The 17,044-nt window shown below is 38.7% G+C and overlaps 1 protein-coding gene across 5 annotated transcripts in view; it reads left to right on the forward strand.

Annotated features, from left to right (window-relative positions):
- The window catches only part of CACNA1C (calcium voltage-gated channel subunit alpha1 C), a 485,857-nt gene that overhangs the window by 322,347 nt on the left and 146,466 nt on the right, over positions 1 to 17,044 (forward strand). For 4 of the 5 annotated variants that reach the window (XM_062616654.1, XM_062616655.1, XM_062616653.1 and 1 more), the window contains exon 8: positions 15,489 to 15,592. In XM_062616654.1, the coding sequence (XP_062472638.1) occupies positions 15,489 to 15,592 (104 nt within the window). Of the gene's footprint in view, positions 1 to 15,488; positions 15,593 to 15,970; positions 16,075 to 17,044 lie in introns of all 5 variants that reach the window. The other variant, XM_062616658.1, reaches the window with a different exon arrangement.

The following is a 17,044-nucleotide window of genomic DNA, read 5'->3' on the forward strand; positions in this document are numbered from 1 at the left end:
ACATGCATGTTTAAAAGTTAGAAATCTGTATGACATTCCACAAGCCTTGGACTCCTAATCCACTTAGTAGCTCTTCAAATTCTATCTTCAGTTTCCTGCTTCCTTCTTCATGTTTCTCTGCATGCCTCCTTCAGCTTTTTGCCTCTTTAGTGAAGCCTGTCTCCTCTGTCATGGAGTACTATTTCCCAGCCTGTGGTCCACATCTTCACAATAAGATAATGAGAAACAGGAAAGCAATAAACTTTTATTCCTTAGAAAGATTTTACATCAATAAGATCAATATACTTTCCAATCTCCTCTCACTCAGTAGATAAGACTTGTGAGGTAGATTGGTATCTTTTGAAATGTGAAAGAAAAATGTTAAGGAAAACAGTTTGACACTGCTCTAGTGGCAGGTAAGGTATTACTTACAAGGAGCCAAAATTTTAATGTGAAATAACTATATCGGACAGGATGAGAATCCATGCAAAACAACCTTGTTGACTCTTTGCTGAAAAATTGATCTTTGTTGAAGGGAGTGTTAAGAGTTTATAGAAGCACATCTCCTACACTGCCTCAATCTTACAAGGTTTGCTTTGTCCCAGTAAACCTGCCAGGTGGCTTTATCTTATATGCATTCAGTTTACAGAATCATTTGAGTAGATAGGCACCTCTTATGATATGTCACATCATAGGTTTTCCTATGCATGGTTGAAAGATCAAGCTTATTATTCTCAAAACTCTCCTTAATGTGTGATCATCTGGCATTAGCAGCTCGCTCACTTGTGCAGGCACCAAGGCCCATTTCTGAAGACCTCTCAGTCTTGGAAACTTCAGCAGCAGATGCAAATCTAAATGTTACAAATTGAGTTATTTTGTATTTTGTAATCAGTCTCTGCTGCAGTCTGTTATTTCTTATTGTCTTGTTGACTAAGGAGGAAAATTAATCCCTGTGCATTTTGTAACATCCTGTTTAAGTATTTGTAGACATTTGTTGCCTTCCCTTAATCTTTTTCTAATCTGAGTAGATTCAGTTCTTTCAACCTTCCCTAATTGGGCTTCTTTTTAATTATTTTTAAACAGTTTGTTTCTGTCCTTCAGGGGACGCTTTGCTTCTGAATTAAATACAGTTTGGACAGTGCCCTGTCTCTAGAAAGGCTTTCACCTTCATGTGAAATGTGCTTTCTGTAGCTGAAGCCTTATGACACTGCATGCAAATCTGCCCACTGCAGCCTCAGTTTTATGTACCTGGTCTCTCCACTCCCCTACATCTAAGCTATTATATAAATAAAAGAAAAAAGCGAGTGCAAAACACATCCATACATTGTTGTATTGGGCTGTTCACGTTGCTGGGTAGTGGAGAACCTGGTCCTGAGTTGTTCTGCATATGGTTTGGCCATTGCAGCTTGAATTCTAGGACTGAGTAATTCTACATGATTTATGTGCTTGATGTTTATTAATAATAAGCAGCCATAAGCCTGACATAATTTGTGGAGTATTGGCTTTGTCCCATGTGATTTGGACCATGCTTCAGAATACTTGGTTGAGTCTCTGAAAATAACATGCAGCGCCTCCAGGGACAGTTTACCTCAAGGCTTTAACTGTAAACTAAAGAGTGTGGTATTATTATAGATGGACTGAAGCCAGGTCTGAATGAGATCCAAGGCACTAATCTGCCCCTGGAAGAGACGCCTGAGCTGGCACGTGATAAGTTGACTCCCTCAAATTTAACCAAACAATCCTTGGTGGGCTTCTCAGCCCCTAGGCAATTAGGTGTTTTGGTAGTCTAAAACAGTGTGGCACACCACAGTGAAGGCAGAGTCACAATGTAGTGAGATTGAATCAGTGAAACATTCAGAAGCATCACATCCCCAAGGGCAGCAGAGAGTAACATATATAGATGAAGTGGGTTAAATAGGCTGCTCAGGAAGATCCTTCCGTCTCTGAATGAGAGATCATACTTCCAAGAGTCACTAAATGAGCTTCAGACGGGAGTTTACAGTAACCCTTACAATTCCCATCATGAAATCAAAACAGTACAAACTGGACAACAGATATAATTAATTTTGCTGACAGCATTGACATATCTTGTGGGCTTTTCTTATCTCCCCACAGTCTGTTGCAGCCAAAGAGGAAGATGATGTGAGGCATACAGAGATATTGCCACAAAGTGGAAGACATTAAACACAAAGCTGCAACCCCCAATTTTTTGCCAGCTGTGTTTTTCCTTCTAACCCTTTATTCTTGCAGCACTTAGGCTTGAATTAGTAAGGCTTTCCACACAAGAGAATGATCTGATTCTAAGAATATATCTGTCTACATGTTTCCATGGTGTTTATTCCCATCCGCCCCCACCCCTCCAAGAAAATGTTGGGCTTGTATTGTTGTGGGGTTGAGGTTTTTTAATCATCTTTTTGGCAGGGCTTTGTATGGATGTGAAAAATTTACAAAGAATATGCATGCAAGTATGAGCAACCCGTCTCTGTAATTGCAGAGGCTATTTCTTCTCCATCTGTAACAGTGGTGGGTAAGGGGAGAGGGCCCATAGTTCAGAGCACTGAAGGGCCACAGCATTAATGCGCTGAAAAAACAGTGTCCACCCTTAATTCGCATAAATGCTGACCTAAATCTGTTTTCTTTTTTCTCATGAACAACTGCCTTTCAACTGTTGTGGTTGCTTGTACTGCTACCTTGAAAATGAGTAACAGCAGTGACTTGCTGGTTGCCACCTGCCACGAAAACCTGCTGCTGAACATTTGTTCAATGCAAAATCAGCATTTATTGTGTGAAATGAAGTTTCCATGAGCCCTTCAGACCTCAGCTTTGGACCTCTCAGTCCTCTTTCTTTACATGGAAAGAAACTCTCCATTAAAAATAAGCTGCTTTGGGTTGGTTATGGGGAGGTGTTAATGGAGACCATCTGCCCAGTGCTCCTGCGTGGGAAGGACCTCTTTAATAGCCCTGTCTTTCTGTTGCCCTTTCTCTATTGTTTCTTCTGTTCTTTCTTAGACTTTTTCCTAATTGCTACTGTCTAATCACCAGAGACCTTTCTTGTCTTTAGTCTTCTATCCCAGAGCTATAAAATTAAGATTAACTACTGAGCTAAATCAACCTATATGACTTGGGATTTTGAGTGCCTCTGTGAATGCACTGCTTTGGGCCCTACTACCAGTTTTTCAAGAACTGAAGATCTTTGCCTTCTGAAACAATTGTCTTCAGAGTTGTTAAGTTCGGACCCATATGCTCCAGACAAATTCACAAATAACAGACTTTGGTTCATTATCTAGACCCTGGAAAGAAAAAGACAGGGGCATACAACCAAGGTCAGAATGCAAGTGGTGGCTTTAGAACTTTTTTTAAAACTCATGTTTATTTTAAGTTTAATTTTTTTCAGCATCTTGTTTTCTAGACAAAGAGCAATGCCACTAAACCCTTACCAATCTTACTGTGAATAAGTCTTTCCTGCCTTCAGTGAGAATCGGTCCACTAATGTTGGCTTTATTCATTGATTTGAGTGGAATTACTGCCTGAGTGGGACTTAAGGACTCAGTATGATGGGTGGTCATACATCATAAGTGTATAATTTAGCTGCACCCATGGCCTCCTCTAGAACTGTTTCATTCTAACTCCAATCCTCTGAACTGCATCTAAATTGGAGGCCTAAAAGCAACATTGGGCACATCTCCCTAAAGAGACCAGAAGTAGAAAATTAATAGTAGGACTCAGTCAGGGGAAAATTTACTGCAGAACATCCATACTGTGGATTTTTAAAACATACCTAGATTAAATCAGTTCTGGACATCATGCTGATCTCGCCTACTCAATGTTGCTGATAAAACTCATAAGGAAAATAGAAGGGGAATCTTGTCTGCCTATAGTGCAGTTGTACCTTATTCAGAATCTTTGAAAGTAATTTCTCCAATGAACTTCTAATGCTCATACAATATCTGTGAGTGGCTAACGTGCGTATCAGATTAAAGTGTAGTTCTAGATGCCATACATTTTGAGAATTTTGAGAGTGATTTCACAAATGAAAGTCGGATTCATAATCTAAAATGTTGAACTGATTTCTAGAAATATCATAGATCAAGAACTGGCTACAAAGGAAACTGGGTTAAATAGTGACCAAGTGTAAAACAAGAATTGACAGTCATGCCTCCACTTAATAAAGAAGGTAGTGATTATCTACAGCTTACAGTACTGTTTTTCATGATCTTTATTTTTAAGAACTTAATTGACTATGTAAATCAATGAACAGTGTGTGCTTGCATATTCTTGTGCATGAAGCAATCAGTGCTGTTCTAATAGACTTGTGGTAGAATTTGCTATCAGTCTGCACTGAGATAAATAGAAGCAGTTATAAAACAGCAGGACAGTAAAACGAGCAGAAAATCCTTTCTGGATAATCAGCTGTGCAAATGTAAATACAAAATAAGCAGAGCCAGGAAGGGATAGCCCAGAATTCTAAGATGACATTAGATCTTTAGATTTGGAGACCCACCATCCTAGGGGATATTTTCATGCTTGGAATCAGCACTTTATTCTTTTGGAGTTGAATTTCTAAAGCCTTTAAAAGATGAAAAGGTTTTTAAATAACTGAGCAGCAGTAAGAGATGGAACTGCTGCAATAGCTATAATGGAAGAACTATCAGCCCTGTGGCTCAATAGCCTTTGGGCTTTTGGATGACTTTCAAAGTCTTTTTAAAAGGGGAAAAAAACTATACGCACTTACATGGGAACCAGGAAACTCACGTAAAGCTCTCTGACTTTTGACTCTGGAGGCCTGAATTCAAATCCTGATTAAGTCACACAAGTCCAAATAATTTTTGGAGGTCACTACATGCCATTTCTGCAAATTGCAAATTCACCCAACAGGCTAATTCACTTATGTACTCAGTCACATGAGAGAATGGAGCACCTTTATGGGTGCTGTTACCTGTATAGGGACCTGACTTTGGCAGAACTCTGCAGATGGATCAATGACATGAATATCCTATAACTAGAGGCAAAAGTAGTGTCACTGTTGATGTTAGATGTTGAGGAGGGAAGAGGTAGGGAAAATGGTCTGTCAGCCACTTGTATCAACAAGCAGAATGGATCAAGAGCAAGGGCCTGGCATACTAGCCTGCAAGCTGTGTTTATGGAAAGCCTTGAAGATCTGCTCAGTCTGGGCCTAGTGTCTTTAGGAGTGACCTAGGAAATAACCCCAACCAAACAACAACAACAACAAACTTTTAAGGGAATAGTTTAAAGAGAATTACTTACATCCTCAAAGTGTAGCAGTTCCAGCACACTCTAGAATGTGAGTTTCTGAATCACTTAGCAATACATGAATTTCAGTATTTCACTTTTGGGTAACTTGTTCTATGCTAACCTGAATCGAAATATATTGAATTACTTTTTTTTTCTTTTACATATTAAACCTGGAGAAAAGAGAGTGAGGTGGCAATGCAGGAGGCTTATTTGAGCTCAGAATTTGTCTTTGATGTAAGGAATTCTTGCTGTGTAATGTTTTCAGTAGGAGTTCAGAATCCCTTTATTGCCAAACATGTTGCAGATGTACATAGCCCCCTCTAGCTTTCACAGAAAAATAGGTAAGTCCCACAAGAAAGCACAAAGAGTACAGGTGGGATGGGAAGAAGTGTAAATGATGGCTTCCTGATCATTTCTGTTTTCCCGCCCCTAGTAAAGTTGACTGTAGGAATTTCCCCAAGGTACTTGCACAAACAAAATTTAGCATGCTGAGATTTTGTCAGCTAAATCCACTTTTCAGATAGTTGATTTGCCATGGTAATCCACATCCCTTTGGAACATTCCTAGTGCTAATAAAAGTTGCAGCTTTGTGAAAACAAAACCCCATACCACTGCTGTTCTCTTTAAGTAAAGGGAGAGGTTGAATTTTTTTCCTCTATTTTGAAATGAAATGCTACTAGCCTCTGCCATTAGTTGAAGTTGTACAGTAAACTTGTGTGATGGCCATTTAAAATTACATATTTAATTAAGACAGTAGTAAACACACCCAAGTCAATACTGACCTCCTGTCCCTCCAGCAAGCACAAGCTGCAGTGCTGTAGAAGTCTGGGATCAGTAAGCATTTTCAACAGAAATAGCTTGCAGTGGAAAAACAGTTCAGCTCAATCATTGTGTGCCACAGACATTTTGACCCGCTGGTATTTGGATGCAAGTTTTAATTCTATTCCCATTCTCAGACAAAGACCTTATATTCCCCGTAATAGCTCAATCTGTTAAAGAACAGCTGACTACAAAGAACAACGTGCACTCAACCTGAAAACAACTGAAATGTGAATATAAAACTTTACTAAAGAATGAAATAATGTTGTGGACTCCAGTGATTATGTACAGGGGGCTAAAGAACACAGTGGAAGGATTCAGTGCCCTCATACCGTACCAGTAATTTGGGGCTGAAAGGTGGTTAAAATTTGTTTGGGTTTTTTTCTATGCCCCAGACTTTATACAGTCTTTCCCAGATGAGAAAATGTGCATATCCTTGAAAAGGTGGGGCCAGTATTTGAGTGATGAAAATATGACTCAGTGCTGTTAAAAGAAATGTGTTTGGCAAATTCTACTGGTAACAGTACACTTCCCGCATATTATATGCAACAAAAAGCAAATACGGTTTGCTTCGTATCTTTTGTGTTCTTCATTTAAAGGAGTTCATATAATAGTACAATGGCATTCCACTGTGACTGCATAATTTCAGAGAAGATCAAAGATCAAAAGCTATTTTACATGTTTGCATTTTGCTATCAAGCAGCTGACATGGTTGTAAGGCAGTGCTTCTACATCTTCACTCTCACCTTGTTCTTGCACAGGTTGCAGCACTGTGGTAGGGCTCTTCTGCAGGGCTCCTGCTTTTACGCAGTCTCCCCAAGAAGTCCAAGCCAGTCAAGGTGTATCTTCTGCAGGACTGTGTGCTCTTACACCTCTGAGGCTGAGGCCAGCATTGCTTTCACTTGTCTTCTCTATTGTGCTGTGCTGGAAGCTTGGTCAGTTGTGGAGACTTCACCTTCTTGTCAGAGAGATCAAGCAGCATAGCAATGAGCTATAGCTATGCTCAAAGGTTTTCTAGAATAAACAATTCTCCTGGATCAGAGCAGGTGTACTTGGGTGAGAACATCTACAGCAGATTTAACATAGTCTTTGTCAGAAGAGCTGAAGAAGAAACCTCTGCAGATTCCCATTTTTCTCAAATCTGTCTGCCCCTTTTCTCTCTTCTGGACACACACTGCTGCAGTTTCTTTGATTCTTTCCAAGGATTCTCTGTCATAAATTAATCTCTTCCCTTGATGGCTTCTGTTGTCCTCATCAAGGCAGTCCTTTCTCAGATAATGGCTCCATTTAGCTCCTGCAGAGAGTTCTGTACAATTTGCCAATATTTCTAGCTCAGAGTGGAATTTTAATTTGCTCTTTCCATCATTACAGAGCATACAGAACAATTGAGGAACTAAGGTACACATAGGAATTTTATTATTCTTCCCACTGCCTACGTAGGATGAATCTTGCCTACACTATTTGCTTTGATCCTACAGTAACTGTACAGCAGAATAACGTGTCTAGAGCATCCTCTGCCCTGGTTCATGATGCCCTGTGCACTTCATCCAGCTCTGTCTTGCCTTTCTCCTGAGGAAATTCTGAAAAAAAAAGAAAAGAAGAAAGGTTATAGATGTCTGTATATCCATATAGAATGCACATATGGAATTTATAAAATTCCATAACTGAGGTAACACAGTAAGAAGATACCTAAAAATAAGTGCTTGGAGAGAGCAATCTTAAAATTTTCCTTCTCCTTCAGTAGTTCAAAACAAAAGAAATGTAATTGTCAAACAGTTTTTAACAGGAGCAACTGATCAAGTGCTGCTCCTTTCTTTGAATGTCATCAGTTCAGACTGAAGCTGGGATGAACTCTCCAGTCTCTCCTTTTCATCCATCTGATGGTGCCAGCTACAAAACGTAGAGTATTGCAGAACAGTAATGAGGAGCAACTGTGTCTTGGAGTCAAATTTAACACTATTAGGATATTGATGCTTAGAAAGGAATTCTACCCAGAATAGCAAAGGCATCTGGAGTCCTTTGCTTATGTTTTAAGCCATTCAGAAGCAATTTTATCCCATTGTTCTTAAGTCCGTAAAAGTAAGTTTGTTTTATTTTAGGTTTTCTATTTTTGATTATTACAAGGTTTGCAGTTTTGTATTTTTTTTATCCCATCTCTGTTCTTTCACCTTGAGTCAGCTCTGAGACCTTAAATTCCCACTCCTTATCACCTGTGTTAAAGACTCAGGAAGGCTGAGAGAATATTTCAGGTTGATAAGAGAAATGATGATACTTCTGATGATGCAATAGGATGTCTAGACTGAAATGTTTAAATCTTTTTTTAATTTTTTAGCACCATGTACATTAAACTTGTGATTTTTTTCCCAAGGAATTTCATAAAATGAACTCCTTATCATATATTTCTCCCAGTCCTGTGCCCTATCCCATTCAAGTAAAGCACTTACGCATATCACTTCATTTCTGCTGGTAATAATAACAATTGACTTCAATGGAATTATTGACCATTAACTTCAATGAAGTTATTCATATGCCTTAAATTTTGCACATACATGAGTACTGGATTAAAAACCAACCAAGCAAAGACAGCTAATTAGATTTTAAATATTGAAGGATCTGCAAAGCGGAATCTTCATCCTTAGGGTAATAATGCACTAAGTCTAAATCCAGCTTTTTAAGGATATACAATGGGTAATAAGAAACAGAATTCTTTTATTTCTCCTTCTGTGAATGAAGTCAGATGGATACATGCTGTGTATAGACTTACTTGAGGTGTATGTGGAAACCAGACAGGAATTTCTCAAGTGAAAATGTGCTTTTTTCATGTCTTTATTGACATGAGATGCAGCATCCTCACACTGTTCAGGCTCCAAACAAATCAGCAGATTCAGGATGTGCAGGATTTTGGTGCTAAAGAAGAAATCCCATAGTTTGCCCTATGGTTGGAAAAAGTGCTTATGGAGCCTAACATACATAGAAAGTCTATTTTAGTACTGTATCCCTTCTTGCTGTAGCTTTAGTTCTGTTACACCTCACTGAAATCTTTCTGGGCTTCTTTTAAGCATTTGTAGTTCTGTGAATAAACTAGAAATTGTGAATAACAATGAGTAATTTCCTTGTTAAAACCAATATTAAGAACAGTGAGGCTTACAATAAGTTGCAAAATACATAATTAATATATTTATCGCAAGTATTACATTAAAAAGAAACCAGTATAACATAAGAAGCGTACTGTTTAGAGATCAGAGAAAAAAAAACAATTTGCTGGATTTGTTTGGCTAACCAACAATACTAAATTTTTTGCATATTTAGGGGTTAGTTTGTGTCACAGTACTAATAGTCCAATTACCTACCTATGGGTTATTTAAGAGCATAACTGTTAAAAAGGCAGTCTCAGATGTCTTATATCTCTATGGAGAAGTTGAGAGAAAACAAGGAGTCAAACCATCACATCACAAATCCTTTGCCTACTCTGGCTACTAGCAAAAGCTTTCAAGGCAAAGACTGCAAGTACTGCAAAGCCAAGGTGTTCTTAAGCCCAAATCAGCTGTGCAGTTGAGAAATTGACCAGAGGAGAATGTTTGATTGAACAGTTTATTTTTTGTTTGTAGGTTAGCCTCAAATATCATGCTATTGCCAGTTACAGTTGTTCTTGGGAACTGCCAGCAATATCCTTTTTCTCATTCGGGATGAATATTTTGCTCATCAGCTGTTTCTGCTGTTGTAATATATCTAGCATGAGGAAAGGCAGAAAAAGAAATCTTTCAAATCTTTTCACTGGACAAATTTATCCAGGCACCTTCTGGGAAATTCACCCCATCTTAGTTACTCCTGAAGTGTTACGCTGATTTTATGAGATCTGTTTTGTTCACTGACTTGTATGAATGCAAAGCATTTTAGTCAATCTGTAAAGTTTCAGAAACAAAGCGTTTATCATGAAAGCATCATAAAGATATAATGGAAATGAAAGAAACAATAGAAGGGTTGCTTTCCAACCCTAACTAGTCTATGATTTTATGATTCTATGATCCTCTGTTTATTTCAGTTGGTTTTGTACCCGAGTTCTGACTAAAAAGTTGTGAGGAAAGCATTTTTCCCTCACAATGCAAAACAGTCTCCCATTCTATAAAAAATGCTTGTAGTGTTAAGCTGAGTTTAACATGGTAGTTCCATGAGCATATGTGTGAATGAAATGCATTCACCCAGATATTCATGGGAAGAGAAGGAACGAGGGAATGGAAAAGGAAAATTTATGTTTTAATCCAAACCTCTTTACTTTGTAATTCAGCAGTGATAAATATCTAAATCTCACATTAGTATATGCATGGCCCTTTATGTATCCATGGAGCCATTCCTGCAAGGCTACCATTAAATCTTTGATCTAAGCTGAGGAAATCACTCCTACACATCCTTAAAGTTATGAAGGTACTTTTCCTGAAAAAGATGATTTTCAAAATGAAGGCTTCAAGCAGGAAGATATATTCAGTGGCAATTTTTACGTTTTCTTTCTAATATCTCCGGCTCCCGATATTCTCCAATTTTATATTGTTACAAGAAAGATTTCATTTAAACTAGAGATCTTGCTATTGGCCATAGCTGTTACATTTGGCTGGATCATTTCCTGAGGCAGCAAATTCCTCAGATAGGCTGCATAAAATAGCATTTCTACACAAGATTTCCAAATTTACTGTCCTTTAATTTTATTGAGTACTCTCCTCTCAATTATTGTTACTCTGTGAAAGGTTATATACTTCATTATAGAATACTTGAAGCCTACATTGACCTACATTTGAAAAACACTATCATGACATTCTATATTCATTACAAATCAATTAGCAATTTATACATGAAATAAGACTGTAGCCCTGGTGTCCTAGCTAACTTAGTTGCCATGATGCTGCAGCTCTCCAGTAGTGTGCACTAAACAAGACAAACTTTTCAGGTTGCTGGTTTCCAGTGACAACTGCTCTTTTGTGGTGCATTAAACTTTTCCTGTAACTTTCAGTTATTTATGAAAAACATTTGGTAAAAAGTGTCAGGGTGTGGGTGTGTGAACTGTAAAGTCTGCAGAATTGAGTGAATTGTGTCTACCCCTCCCATTAAGTGACTGAAAGACCTCCACTACATGCTGGGTGATGCTCAGCCATGATTTTAATAGATGATATGCCTCTGATATTTGATCTGAAGTATGATGCCTGTGTAGTGAATGCGATACTTACAAAATGTGCCAGACTACTATTCCTGGGGGAAAACAAAACCCAAACTTGTAAACAAGTAAAGCAGGCATGTCTCCTGTGGCTTTATCAATATGACTTTCACCTGTGTCTTCTGAAGAACCAGAAGGGGTAGGCACAAAAGTCTATTTATAAACAGACTCATTCCTTGGCCCCTACTGAAACTACTGGTTCTAATTGTGATCAGCCAACTTCATAATTAAAAATCCTGGTGTTATTTCTAGGAGATTATTTGTATCATTGAAAGATAAGCCTTCTACTGGATGTTGAAATGCCATAGTCATGGTAGCAGTTAAGGATTATTGGCAAAGGTAAAGCTCTTCCCCAGTACACAAGGTCCATCGGACCTCAAATACACTGAAATACCCTCTTTTAGTCATGATGACGAGTGGTTTCTTTGACCTAGTGAAGCAAGGTTGTATCCCACTTTGCAGATTGGAAAGCTGAAGCATGGTGAGTCAAAATGATGTCCCCATGGTGGCAGGGAAGGTATGTAGCAAATCATGAGAAAGGAACTGAAATCATTATCTCCGAGTTTTCTGACGGACAATGCTTTAATGTTTAGAAATGTACCAATTTTCTCACTCTTGAGAGTAGTGAGGTGTGAGTGTTAAGATGTGAACTGTGTAAGGTCAGGCAGTTTGACTCAGAAAGCAGAATTATTTCTTTAAATGGCAATTTGCAGATTCCCACCAATGCTGTGCTTCCAGCTGACCTAAGAATTGTACTATATGTGCTTAATCAGGCTGCAATCACCTTGACTACTGTAGCTAGAATATTATAATTTAGACCTACGCTGGCTGACAGTCTTTGTTCAGAATTACAAATTTAGAAGATAATACACCTTGTCTATAGAGGTTCATATGGTTAATAGTAAACAGGGAGAAGAAATGCACTCAGTGACCAGGGAGATGAGCTGTGTGTCCTGAGTTGTACTGTCCTTCCTAGAGAGGTAACCTATAACAAACCATTTTCTGTTCACTGTAGACAACAGTGCAAAAAACATTCTGCAGACCTTATTTTCTGCAGTCAGTAGTGTACAAATGGTAAAACTCCTTCTGATCTTGTCATGACCTTCTGCAGTTTCTCCACTTCAGCAGCATAAATAGATAAAAACAGCTCTGCCACCAAAGTTACACTTGACAAGAAAGCCTCCAGCTGCAGTCAACAAGATGTGTATTCATACACACATGATTAATAGCTACATATTAGCAGAATTATGAGAAGTTTCCAGGATGCAGTTTCATTTGAACACAGGTGCAAGGTTTTTACTGATAACTGCATGGGAGCATTGGGCTGTTGAGAACAGACCTTCCTGGGCTTCTAGGATACGTTCATTCTGGAGGAAACATTTCCAGGTATTTGGAAGGATGCAATCTCAGACAAGAATTCTATGTTTCTTAAATGTTGATATGTTGCTGTTACTGTTCTGAGTAAGTCTGTCTCTTCCCCTCAACCCCAAACTTCTGCCAAGCAGCCTGTATTTCTGCATTTCTCCTGCAGATGTTTTTCAAGAGCAAATAGTAAGCTCAAAGAGTATAATTTCTTTACCAAAGGGGGGGGGGGTAAATATTGTTTACTAAATACCTTATGTTATATCAACATATAACACACATTTCTGTCATCTGTGGCTCAGTCCCACAATGTATAGAATAATCTCAACTTCTACTAAAGAAAATGAGACATGAGAGCACCAAACATAGGGAGTACAGCAATAGAGAGACAGAGTGCCACATACTGATGGTTTCTCCACACTTGAGAAGCTATCACTGTCTCTGCCTCTCAGCTCCACTGTTACATATACAACTGGGCAATAAAAAGGAGATGAAAAGCTAACCTCCTAAATGTTCAGTCTGAGAAGTCCCAAATACTCTGCTGTACCAGAATGAAGGTCTATTTTTCAGGATTCATTTGTGCTAATACTGGCTGGTGCAATTGTTATGCAATTGTGCAGGCATTGGGAATAACCAGAGTACACTATATGCTGATTCTATACTTTACCAGGCCACAATGGAAGCTTCTTGCCATCTGGAAACTTCTTCATGCCAGAGTAGCACAGAAGGCACCCTGACATGCACCTGAATTCTGTACCCAGCACCCTGGTGTTTGCTATTTAGGATTCATTTGTACCACAGCTTTAAGTTTTATTTTTCCAGCTAACTTTCCCAGCTGACAAAAAGAAAAAAACTGCCTAAAGATAAATGCCAGATAGATGAGGCTTTTTTATCACCATCTATCATAATTAGAGGGAAGTGGAGTCATCATCGTGCCTGCATTGGTAAATTCTTATGGCAGTTTTTCAGAATCATCCATACTCATTGTTTGTATGGATTGCTTTATATAGATAGTCATGTTCTTTGTAGAAGAGAGAGAATATTAAGTCTCATTTGTTTACTTATATCCAGCTTTGGCAGTTACATTTTGCCTGCCTGATTTTTCCACTGTGATTTCAGGTGAATGTTTGCTTCCATCTTTATATGCCACAATGTTTTGTTCTCTCTAAAGCGCTGATGTGTTTCACACCAGAGGTATCTACTTTTTGGTCATGTGGGATGAAGTGTGGTTTGCAAACATAAAGAATATTCAGTATTATTTGTAAACTAACTGAACAAAACTGTTAAAAGGGAAGCTAGTTAATATGCTTAGGGAACGTTAGATGCTCAGGTACTTTCTTCTGACCACCAATCATATTAATCCTGTGAGGAAAGACCTGATGAACTGTTTTCACACAGTCAGATTTTTAGTTTATTTTTTAATGACTCTACTTCAGTTGCAGCTAAGGAGCCCTGAGATAGAGTTCTGGATCAGCCCACTGACTGTGGACTCTTGCCAGACAAGGACTTTAGTGAGTGTACTTTGAAACAAAAATGGATAATGGGCTTTCATCCACAAAGAACTCCTTATATTAGTGTTATTCTCCTGCCTTGTCTTATTGAAGGTCTGAAATTACCTTCCTGACTTGTTACGCATCTTGAGTCAGATCACTTCCCCTGAAGTGTGTCTCAGTGCCCTTGTATGGAAGAATATTTCTTCTGTGATCACAACAAATGCTTAGGTTGCAGAGGAGAGGACAACATAAGATAAAGTTTTCAAAAGCATGGAAGACAAAGGAACTAGGATGCTTTATGCATTTAGGTACTTGCAAGTCTGCAATTTATGTTTATCAATCATTTTAGTGCTCCTGAAAATGTTAACCACCATCTGTTTCTTTAATAATGCTATGTCTGGCTCAGGAGATGAGTGCTTATGAAAAGTAGGGAAGAAAGGACTGATATTTTGATATCATCACAAAAGTGAGAGTCTATTAAGGTATCTAGCAATTTTCCAAAATGTTGAACTTTGAAGAAGACTTCAAGTTAAATTGTGTTTATGTGCAGATACTTTTAGAATATATGCAGTATCTTATTATGTGATAGAGTTGCTCTACACATAGTACAGATTCAGGCGCTAAAGCAGTAATCTGCCCGATTCGTTTGCAGGTGCTTGTAGTACTGTAAAAGCCAGACCTACGCTCTTGTGATTCAGTTTACAGTCTCAATTTCTTTGAGTATTTCAGTTGTGTAGGAATCAAATTTTGAAGGAAATATTCATCCTTTAAGATGAAAAAGAAAGGTTGTGAGAAGGCTTTAGAATGTGAGAAGGCTTTAGAAAACGCTTGACCAGGTTAGAATACAGTGAACCTTGAAAGGTGCTTCCTCAAAAGCATACAACTACTGCCCTCAGTGGTAAACTGTGAAGATTAGCAATTGGGAAATTTGCCCACAGTTACCACATGCTCTCTCTGAGGTACATGGGGAGTAAACATGATCTGACAACATGCTGTGGCCATGCTTACCAAAACCTAGCAGTAGTTTCACTGGCAGCAAATAGCGTATGAATGTGCAGTGGTTAGAAGTTTAGGAATCATCAGATGGACCCTTGTGGTGTTGTAAGAAAACTCCAGAAAGTGACAGTCTATACATCTAAAAAAGTGCCAGTATGGCACGTGGTTATATCTCAGCCTTTATTAATCACTGCCTCTAAGGAAACAGCTAGAGGAAAAATGCAATCAAAGGAGGCCTCACATCAGAGAGAACATACAGAAACTCATTCTATGATTATGTGTAAACCAACCACAGGCTCTGTTTACAAACCTTTCCCTCTGTTCCTTTGCCTAATCATTTCTGCTTTCCCTCTCTGTCTTCTAACTTTCCTTCATCTTTCCAGATGCAGGACGCTATGGGCTATGAGTTACCATGGGTGTATTTTGTCAGTCTGGTCATCTTTGGATCCTTTTTCGTTCTAAATCTGGTTCTTGGTGTGTTGAGCGGGTAAGCTGACAGTTTTGGTGTCCTTTTTCCAATGCTACAGGGCAAGACTCCATAATAAGGGCTCTTCCCTGTCACCAGGATTCTTTCAGGGGGATTAAAAATCTGAATCCAAGGAAGCTTCACATCAGCTCTCAAGTACTTTGACAAAATGTTCAAACATTACAAATAACAATACAGGTAAAAAAAGAGGTGTTATTCTCTGGCAAAGAAATTCAATCTCAGGGCATTCAAAATCACTTTAATATCAACCTGTCATAAACTTCCAGAAAACTGGTTATTAAAAATCTTAACTGCTGGTGACTTGGGATCTCTTTGGCTGGAGCCTTGCAGTGCTCAGAATCTGAGCTTGTCTCACTAATTATCATTCCACTCTTCCAGGTCAATGATGCCATAGGAAGGGACTGGCCCTGGATCTATTTTGTTACACTAATCATCATAGGGTCATTTTTTGTACTTAACTTGGTTCTCGGTGTACTTAGCGGGTAAGCAGTACGAGGAAAACATTTTATTATTGTTTATTTTTTTAAATTTGTATTTCTATTCCAACTCTCTGATTACCAGAACAAGGGGCAGTGGTGGGTCGATCTCAGGAACCTTAATAGAAAGCCTAGGGTACTGCTGCACCAGTAGCAAAATACAGCATTCCTACTGGCATGGAAGGAGTCTTTTGACTAAATTGAAGGGATACAAGACAACTCTTTGCCTGTAACATGCTCCTCTACCTAAAACCTCTACCTGTATTTTGTGGGAAGAGGACAAATCTATGCTCCCCTGCAGGTGAAGCACAGCATTCACCAAAGAAGGGGATTATAGTAAAATTTCTGGAAGGTCAGTGGGACTGAAGAAGGAATGAGAGCATGAGACAAATCCCTTTGCATTTGTGGGATGAGATTCCTGCCAAGTTATATCTTCTCACATGAGGAATGTTCACATTGCTTAGTGCTTAAAGCACAGCCTAATGGGAGACTGTTTTCTCTGGAGTGTGTCTTTGACACACTTCTTCAATTAAGCACATCTTCTCCATTGTGCAGTTACAAGCCTATCGTGATGCAGGGAGAAAAGATCATTTCCCTCTGACCTGTTCTAAGGATGAACAGAGAAGCAGGAGAAGGCCTTCTACTGCTTAAGCATTCCTAAGACATCTAGTCACTTAGCTGTATTTCAATTCTGCAGTATAACCCTCACTGCAAACCAACATTTTAGTAGTTTTGATTAAAAACAATTGATATTTTCCCCAGTAATTACAAACTTTACCACCCCTGGGGAGCCACATAAATGACAGGAATCAAGCCAGAAAACATCCCTCACAAGATTTTTATAAAACTATCTCCTAGAATTAGGCATCTAATTCCATATTTGGGTATGACTGGGTGTCTACAGGCATTCCATGTACATAGATAAATATGGTATGAGGACTTTTATGCATCCTCTTCTTCTTTGTTTCCAACATCC

The sequence above is a fragment of the Pezoporus occidentalis genome, unplaced genomic scaffold (assembly GCF_034315485.1).
Source record: "Pezoporus occidentalis ecotype Australia unplaced genomic scaffold, CSIRO_AGI_Poc_V1 ctg19, whole genome shotgun sequence".
Classification (NCBI taxonomy): Eukaryota; Metazoa; Chordata; class Aves; order Psittaciformes; family Psittacidae; genus Pezoporus; species Pezoporus occidentalis.